The sequence below is a fragment of the Acyrthosiphon pisum genome, chromosome A3 (genome assembly GCF_005508785.2).
Source record: "Acyrthosiphon pisum isolate AL4f chromosome A3, pea_aphid_22Mar2018_4r6ur, whole genome shotgun sequence".
In the NCBI taxonomy this organism is placed as follows: Eukaryota; Metazoa; Arthropoda; class Insecta; order Hemiptera; family Aphididae; genus Acyrthosiphon; species Acyrthosiphon pisum.
Genome location: NC_042496.1, coordinates 37,286,933 through 37,295,782, shown reverse-complemented (window position 1 = coordinate 37,295,782; position 8,850 = coordinate 37,286,933). Strand labels below are relative to the sequence as shown.

The following is an 8,850-nucleotide window of genomic DNA, read 5'->3' as shown; positions in this document are numbered from 1 at the left end:
CTGAACTTAACACAGATTACCAGAGTATACATAAAAACTATTTGGAACATCAAAAGTCTATTGTAGTTGAAGTCATTCAAACAGCTAGTATGAAACACTTAAAATATTAAAAACATTTGGCAACTACCTATTTAATCATTGATAATATGCAGGCAGTTACAGTGCAACCATACTAAACCTAAGTCGAACCCTAGCCCAATTAGATGTTTTAACAAGCTTTTCCATGCTGGCGGCCAGTTCTTTGCGTCCATATGTAAGACCGAATTTACATCCCCAAGGTACTGGCTTGTTAGACTTGAAACAAGTGAGGCATCCTTGTGTTGAGGTACAAGATTCGGTGTCTTACATACCTAATGACGCTTACTTTAATCAAGGTTAGTTGAGTATAATTCAGATATTTTATAATGTTTTAGTTTTATTATTTAGTGATATTTAATTGATGTATAATATGTTTAATAAATACAATTTCAGGAAAATGCACATTTAATGTAATAACTGGTCCAAACATGGGCGGCAAAAGTACTTACATCAGAAGTGTTGCTGTGGCCGTATTTATGGCTCACATGGGAAGTTTTGTCCCATGTGACGCCGCTGAAATCAGTGTGGTCGATGCTATTTTAGCTCGAGTTGGAGCAAACGATTCTCAGATTAAAGGATTATCTACTTTCATGGTTGAAATGATAGAGACTGTATCTATACTCAAAGTGTGTAACCAATAAATTAAAATATAAATCTTAAGAGGATGCTAGTACTACCCATGCATTTGTTGTCTCTATCTTACACACGTACGAAATAGCAAATTTTTGTCCACTAGTTTCAATAGACATGTGCAGTTAGTTTTATATTAGAATGATTTGATCCATTATCAAATTTTTAGATAAGAACATTATATGTGGTTAAGAGTCGGCTCTTATTATTCAACATTTTAATTTTCAAGCGAGATATGAGAATTTTTAATTTTTAATATTTTACATACCCATATATTGCTTGAAAATAAAAATATCAAAAAATCGCTGGCACTTAAGCATAGATAATGTTCTTATCTAAAAATTTGATAATGGATCAAATCATTCTAATATAAAACTAACTGCACATGTCTATTGAAACTAGTGGACAAAAATTTGCTATTTCGTACGTGTGTAAGATAGAGACAACAAATGCATGGGTAGTACTAGCATCCTCTTAAGATTTATATTTTAATTTATTGGTTACACACTTTGAGTATAGATACAGTCTCTATCATTTCAACCATGAAAGTAGATAATCCTTTAATCTGAGAATCGTTTGCTCCAACTCGAGCTAAAATAGCATCGACCACACTGATTTCAGCGGCGTCACATGGGACAAAACTTCCCATGTGAGCCATAAATACGGCCACAGCAACACTTCTGATGTAAGTACTTTTGCCGCCCATGTTTGGACCAGTTATTACATTAAATGTGCATTTTCCTGAAATTGTATTTATTAAACATATTATACATCAATTAAATATCACTAAATAATAAAACTAAAACATTATAAAATATCTGAATTATACTCAACTAACCTTGATTAAAGTAAGCGTCATTAGGTATGTAAGACACCGAATCTTGTACCTCAACACAAGGATGCCTCACTTGTTTCAAGTCTAACAAGCCAGTACCTTGGGGATGTAAATTCGGTCTTACATATGGACGCAAAGAACTGGCCGCCAGCATGGAAAAGCTTGTTAAAACATCTAATTGGGCTAGGGTTCGACTTAGGTTTAGTATGGTTGCACTGTAACTGCCTGCATATTATCAATGATTAAATAGGTAGTTGCCAAATGTTTTTAATATTTTAAGTGTTTCATACTAGCTGTTTGAATGACTTCAACTACAATAGACTTTTGATGTTCCAAATAGTTTTTATGTATACTCTGGTAATCTGTGTTAAGTTCAGTAAGCTTAGATGATCGAAAACGCATACCACCTCCTTTAGTGGTATCTAAAACTTCATATGATTTATTATTTGAGACGGTCTTAGCATCCTATAACATATAAGATTGAAAATTATAATTAAGTATCAATACACACATAAACAGTGCATTACTTTTAATAACACTTTAAAGAAAAATCCATATTGTGAATTTGAATCCAATTTCACAGAAATTCCCAATGCCCCACTAGTTTTGGTTAAATTTGATTCCATTTTTGATTCATAGTCATCCATTTGATTTCTCATTTCTTGTAATTCATCATCAAATCCAGATTGTATGAGAAACTCACCTCGTTCGACTAGTTTTAAATCTATTGTCTCCTCAATCATGGCCTGATATTTATTCATGTCGTTGACAAGTTCTTTTAATGGAGTTGTAATTACACTATTCAGAGTTTTATCATCTGAATTGCTCAGTGTTTGCACAAGGTCTGGAAGCTTTTGTATTGCTTGATATATCCTAAATTATACAGATAATTATAGTTATTATACAAATTATGAACAACAAATGTAATAATTAAAGGGGGCACACTTTTATGCATTATAAAATTTTAATATAATATGCTCTATAAAATGTTAAAATATGCACTAAGTACTGAAATATCGGACAATATACATTAAAACTTAAAAACATAAAATATATATAAAACATTTCTGTACTAAAATATCAATATAACCAGTTATAAATGATTTGAATAAAAATAGGTATACTAAACGTGCTTGGTATTGGAATTTATATACAGTTTTAAGTTACCCAAAAGTATAAACATAATATGTTAAATAATATGTTTAACATATTAAAATGTTTGAAAATGTTTCATGCACACGTGAAGTGAATTTTGAATTTCTGTATTAAAATTTAAATAGTCATAAACTACACAAAATAAATATTCTCTTCTTTTATTGTTGATTTAAAACTTCATTATATGCCTATAAAATATCAACATTTTTGATAAAAAATATACAAACATAATATGCAAAATAATTATGTTACCTCTCTATTTTAAAGGTTACAAAATAAATTTCTCTCCTACTCTGCTACTTCTATTATTAAAGGAAACAAATATGCAAATGTGTAAACATCCTCCCTTTAGTAATAAATGTTCATTTTATTACATCAAAAAATATTTTTATTACCTATAACAGTCTTGTAGGTTGGCTTTTTTTCTTTGAATTTTGCGCATAAGAGCTTGGAGGTCAGGTATTGTACGCAAATGTTGATCGTGTAGTTGTTGTCGAATATCTGTATCCGTAACAAGGGTTTCAACAATATCCAAACGTTCATTAATTTTATTCAAATCCCTCAATGGTTGTCTGATCCATTGAGTTAACAATCTAAATATTTGATTATTGAAATTTAAAATTTTTTTCTAAGTATGTATGGTTTACCATTTTATTTATGAAAAAGAAATACAACTAACCTCTGCCCGTGTGGTGATCGACATTTATTAAAAATTCCAAGAATAGAATCATTTTTGGACATAGTACCAGAATTGGAAAATAAGTTAAGTGCTTGAACACCAGCACTATCTAAATGAACAAATTTGTCGTATCCCAAATCATCAACACTGTACTGATTTAAATTATCCGAATCAGATGACAACTATAATTTAAAATTTTAATACATAATTAAATAAGTTTTTACATAACATAATGTGTATTCTGGGTTATCAATTTAACATAAGACAACTATCATCTCAAAAATTATTAACATTTTTAATTTTTACTTATTTAATGACAATATATATTTTAAATTCCTTACTCCGTAGTATAATAATTTTTGGAGTACTTAAATATACAAAAATCAAATTTGGACAAGTATTTATAAGTTATAACTTATAAGTATTTAAATTTTAGAAGAGCAGAGTGAAGTGTGTTACAGCCAATTCGGCTATTCTTACTAGTCGTACAATTAGTATACCCTGCAAATTGTAGGTCCACTATACCGCTCATCACTTTAAAGTTTAAATACGTATAAGTATAACTAATAAACTACTTGTACAAAATATAATTTTTACGGAACAAGATACTACAAATAATATTCTGCTTTAGAATATGAAATTAAAAATATATTTTGTCATTTAAAAGAGTAAAAACTTTAAACATGATATTAATAAAAATATTATTTTTTTCTAAAAATATTTTGTTACAAATTAGAAATATTACGTAAAAGAAATATTTTGAAAAATATTGTTTTCTCAATTAATATGAGTGTCTTACGTTAAATAGACCCCTCTGCATAAATAATATAAGTATATAACATACTTCGAGATATTTTATAACTGCTGCTACTGCAGCAGAAGCAATTTCAAGTTGTAACTGAGGTAAAGTGTGAGCATTTGGTTGCTGTCCTTCTTCGAACATAATAAGCTTGTTTAAATCTTGTATCAAAGTATCTATGCCAAAATCAGACTTCTTCCTCATTGTTACAAGCACTCCACAACGCTCTACAACTTTTTTCAATTGTTCCACATCAGGATTGTTACTATCCCCCATAAGAATACATTCTTTTGGCGAAATTTTAATTACTATTGATTCAGTGTGAGAAAAATATTCATCGTCAGTAAATTCACTTAGTTGGAATTTATTCTCTACTGTATCTACTGCTCCTAATCCAATTATCTAAAACATAATTATAAAGATAAATAATTTTTCTGTTTTTATTATTAAAAGAGTACACAACACAAGATATAAGTTTATTCAATTTGAAAGAATGTCCAATTTTATTCTAAGAATAACAATGTAGGTTTTATGTTTCTACTCACATTATTCAATAAGTTATGAGCAATTGAAAAAGACGGGTAACGTCATTGGGCCCGGTTCATCGTAATTGCCTATCTTATATGTGTTAAGGTCCTCGCTTCACACAACAATTTACAGACCTACAAATTTTATTTTTGAAATTAATTTACATATAAATGTGTAGTGTTATGTGTTTAAGACTATACAAATCAGAATTTCAATACATTTAGTTTTTTAAATGTTAAAAATCTTTAAAGATATAATATTTGAATTTTTATTTTATATTTAAATGGCCATGACGCGCCATTCAATAAAAATATCACTTTAAATATTTATTATTATTTAAAAAACTAAATGTTATATTGAATTTCTAAAACTTTTATCATCTTAAACACATATCACACATTTAACTAAATTTCAAAAAGAAAATTTTTAGATTGGTAAATAGTTGTGTGAAGCAAGAAGCTTTAATATGTATAAGATAGGCAATTACAATGAGCTTGGCTCAATAACGCTATTCTACATTTATTAATACCTCTTAAAGTAATCATTTTTTTTTATATCAGATTTTCATTCAAATTATTTAATACAACTAAAGACTGGATTTATATTCTCTTAAAATACCTAAAATATGATGCTAATATTCTCTAAAAACCTTCAAATATTCTCATTATATTCTCTTAAAAATTTAAAAAATATGCAAAAATATACAAAAATAATCAATAAACATCATTATTTACTTTATTATTCTGAAAAAAAAATTTTTTTTCAACATTATTTTAATAGTGAGGTATTAAACTTTGCGCATTTTAATGGAATATTATTTCACTTTAGTAAGGGTTGGAAATGATAAAAAAAAAATATATAAATATTCAAAAAAAATTTTCTGGATACCGTAATATTAAAATTAAAAATAAATACAAATTTTTTCTCACAATTTAAGAAATATTCCAAAATATGCTAAATGGGTTAAATATTCTTTAGCCTATGAAATATTCTCAAATATGTAAAAAAACTTTTTTCTATGCATTCAGAATTGAACGAATCGTCCACATTTTTTACTCTCATAACTCATAAGACAGCATATACCCAGTAACAATATATAAAAACATAAATTCGGTCTTTAAATATAACTATAGCTACAATACTTTAAAATTTAAAAAAAACTAAAGAATTTTTTTTTGTGTGCTCCTTTAATATTATATAGTGTCAAGTCGTTTGTGTATAGATTTATTTAAACCTTGTTATTTCTGAAATCAGGACTTAGCTTTAAAGCAATAACAATATTTGCTTCGATTTGTTCCACATTTCCAAACAGTAAATCTTCAAACTGAGATAAGTTACCAGGTGAACCCTGAAAAATTATATTGCGTTAAAAAAATGTTAAGATCTTATGGAATAAAATCGCCAAAAATAAACATACTTTGTAATCTAGAGCCCATTTTCCACCTTTGTTGACAAAAATTTCTACTCTGTAATGATTGACCAACAACAGTTGTTTAATATATGCTTCGAAATTGGCTTTGTTAAATATCAACGATTCCAGCGTGTCATCATCTAAATTAATAAGATCAAATTTAATTTAAGATTTATTAATACTTAATAACTGATTACTAGAAGCATTACCTGACCCAATAATTTTTATCGAATGATTTGTCTTGTAAAAGTCTTTAGCAGCAAAAGTAGCATCTTGACCATGGACAGTGTAATAATCTTGCCGATTGAAAAAACGAACAGTCGTTAAAGGTTTCTAAAATTAAAAACCCCGAGACATGAGTTCAAGGTAATACCATCTAAGATTAAAATGCGTTAATTGTATACCATTACCTTTTTAACTGAAACCTGTGATTTTACATTTTCATTTAAAGGCTAAATAAACTCATTTTATACAGATAAAATGTTATAAAACGCAATCACAGTAATTTATTACAAGGACATAATATTAGTTGAAGTCAGTAGGGTCATCACTCAAATATTTATTTATTTTTTAAATAAACAAAACTAACTACAGGAAAATTGTATTTCTTAAAAAACTTTTCAATCAAAGTCAAAAAGACCTATTTATTTGTTTATAATTTACTATATTATACTACATTAGTAATTTTAAATATTTAAATAATCTACTGATAATATTTTAACATTTAATAAGAGTATAAAACAGATAAATTATGTAAATTGAATGTTTGTCATAAAGGTGTAAAATTAACATTAATAAACATACATGACGGACATTTAAAATTATTTATACATTTATAACAATACAATTAAAATTCAATGATTAAAATTAATTTTTTTCTTGCAGCCAAGCTCTAAGTAAACATCATTATAGATTATACATTTCCTACAAATAGAGCATAATATGATTGAAAAATAAAATAATAAATTAAATTAAAAATAAATTAAATTAATAAGGGCTCAGATGCTCTATAAAACGCAGCATAAAAAATTGACAAATTTACTTTTCTAATATTAGCCCAGGGTAAGCGATGTATTATTATTTATTTATTTATATTTCATATGGGCAAAGTATAATTCACAATATTGAATATAGTAATAATGATAATAGTAACAACATAACAATACTTAATAATTAATAAACTTTTCTATTAATATCTACGAATTTAAATAAAACAATGGTATAAATTATTAATTATATAGATATAAGCCTAAAACTGGGAGTGAGATTAAAAATGATGTAATACAAAATTATTAGTAATGAAGGTTAAATAACAAATTAGGTACCTATAGTTATACAAAAATTATTTGAATAAGTCATTAAGAATTTAATTGTTTCCAGAAGACATCAAAATATTTAAGGGGTAATTTAACATGTAAATATGAGAGTAATGTGGAATATAGAATAAATTACTATTTAGAAAGTTATGAGTATTAATTTGAGTAGAGGTTGAGTAAAAATGAATCATTGATCTATTTATTAATTCTAAAAGAAAGGTGCTAAACGTAATGTTTCTGTTTTAGAGATTCCAGGTTTAAAATTTTTGAAATATATTAGATTTAAAGTATATGAATATGACTTTGTTTTGTACTTTTTCAAGTTGGTCACATTGGCCAATGTTATTTTTCCCAAATTAGAGGAGCATAATATAATCTTAAAAACAATTCTGAATACAGCTAAGTTTACTATAATGGTTTTTAGACTTTTAATTTTCTTATACAAAATAAAGTAATGAATAGGCAAGTATAGATTTCCAAAACTATAGTAAATAATATGATTTAAGTAATTGTGTAACAAAATATTATATGAAGTGATCCATTTATGTGGCTATTAATTTTTTACTCAAGGTTTATGGTTTGCAAACAGTCTTACTTTTTACAATTTTTAAATATAGACAGAGATTAGGTATGCAGGTTTAAAATATTTCTAATGAGCTCCAAGAATGTCAAATTTATTTGTCTATTTAAACATAAGTTTCATTAGAATAATGTAAGTTACTGCCATAAAATGTGACCCAAATTATGCCTATGAATATAATAATAAAATAAGTAACAGTCAGTATGTCAGTATCAATATAAAAATATCAAAAATTACTAATGTATTGTTTTTACTTATAATTGAATGGACTATGTACAAAATATAATTCTCAGACAACTTTGGGGTTAAGGTTATCTATAATAGTTCAAGGTCCAAACAATACAAACTATTTTCCATTTCCTCGTAATTTATGATTATTATTAATTATTGGATTCAAGCCTTTAACAAATAAACACGTCAGTGTATTATATAAATTCAAAAAGATTCTTTAACTTAAATCATTCAATAAGTTTCACTTTGTGCAATCTGGTTTATGTGAATGGTGTTAAAATATAATAATTATTCTAAGTTTATAAGTACAAACAATTTAAATTTAAAAAAATGCAAACAACGTTTAAAGTAAGAATAAATTTAATTTGGTTAATGAAATATTATACAATTTAATTTAATGTTTACTTAAAAATAATCAATTAACATTTCAGGTTTGCAAATTATATATGCTGTTATGTCTTGGATTGTCAACAAATGCCAGTCCAATATTAACTGGATTAAAAACAACTTCATCTGATTATCAACAGAGCGATTCATCACACCATGAATTCATCACTCAGTTTCCTCCTAACTCAGATTTTAGAAATATGAATACAAAATTCAATTTA

At 26.6% G+C, this 8,850-nt stretch overlaps 2 protein-coding genes across 2 annotated transcripts in view; one reads left to right on the top strand and one right to left on the bottom strand.

Moving 5' to 3' along the window:
• Window positions 1–8,158, bottom strand: part of LOC100160952 (DNA mismatch repair protein Msh2) — a 9,610-nt gene extending 1,452 nt beyond the window's left edge. The window contains exons 1-12 of the mRNA XM_008185681.1: window positions 8,153–8,158; window positions 6,526–6,567; window positions 6,325–6,448; window positions 6,122–6,255; window positions 5,939–6,052; window positions 4,222–4,578; window positions 3,378–3,559; window positions 3,094–3,291; window positions 2,071–2,416; window positions 1,834–2,008; window positions 1,547–1,768; window positions 1,217–1,449 (exon numbers count right to left, since the gene is read on the bottom strand). Coding sequence (XP_008183903.1) covers window positions 1,217–1,449; window positions 1,547–1,768; window positions 1,834–2,008; window positions 2,071–2,416; window positions 3,094–3,291; window positions 3,378–3,559; window positions 4,222–4,578; window positions 5,939–6,052; window positions 6,122–6,255; window positions 6,325–6,448; window positions 6,526–6,567; window positions 8,153–8,158 — 2,133 coding nt within the window. The remainder of the gene's footprint in view (window positions 1–1,216; window positions 1,450–1,546; window positions 1,769–1,833; window positions 2,009–2,070; window positions 2,417–3,093; window positions 3,292–3,377; window positions 3,560–4,221; window positions 4,579–5,938; window positions 6,053–6,121; window positions 6,256–6,324; window positions 6,449–6,525; window positions 6,568–8,152) is intronic.
• A 414-nt stretch (window positions 8,159–8,572) lies between these two features.
• LOC103309664 overlaps window positions 8,573–8,850 on the top strand; it is a 3,302-nt gene continuing 3,024 nt past the window's right edge. The window contains exon 1 of the mRNA XM_029491494.1: window positions 8,573–8,590. Coding sequence (XP_029347354.1) covers window positions 8,573–8,590 — 18 coding nt within the window. The remainder of the gene's footprint in view (window positions 8,591–8,850) is intronic.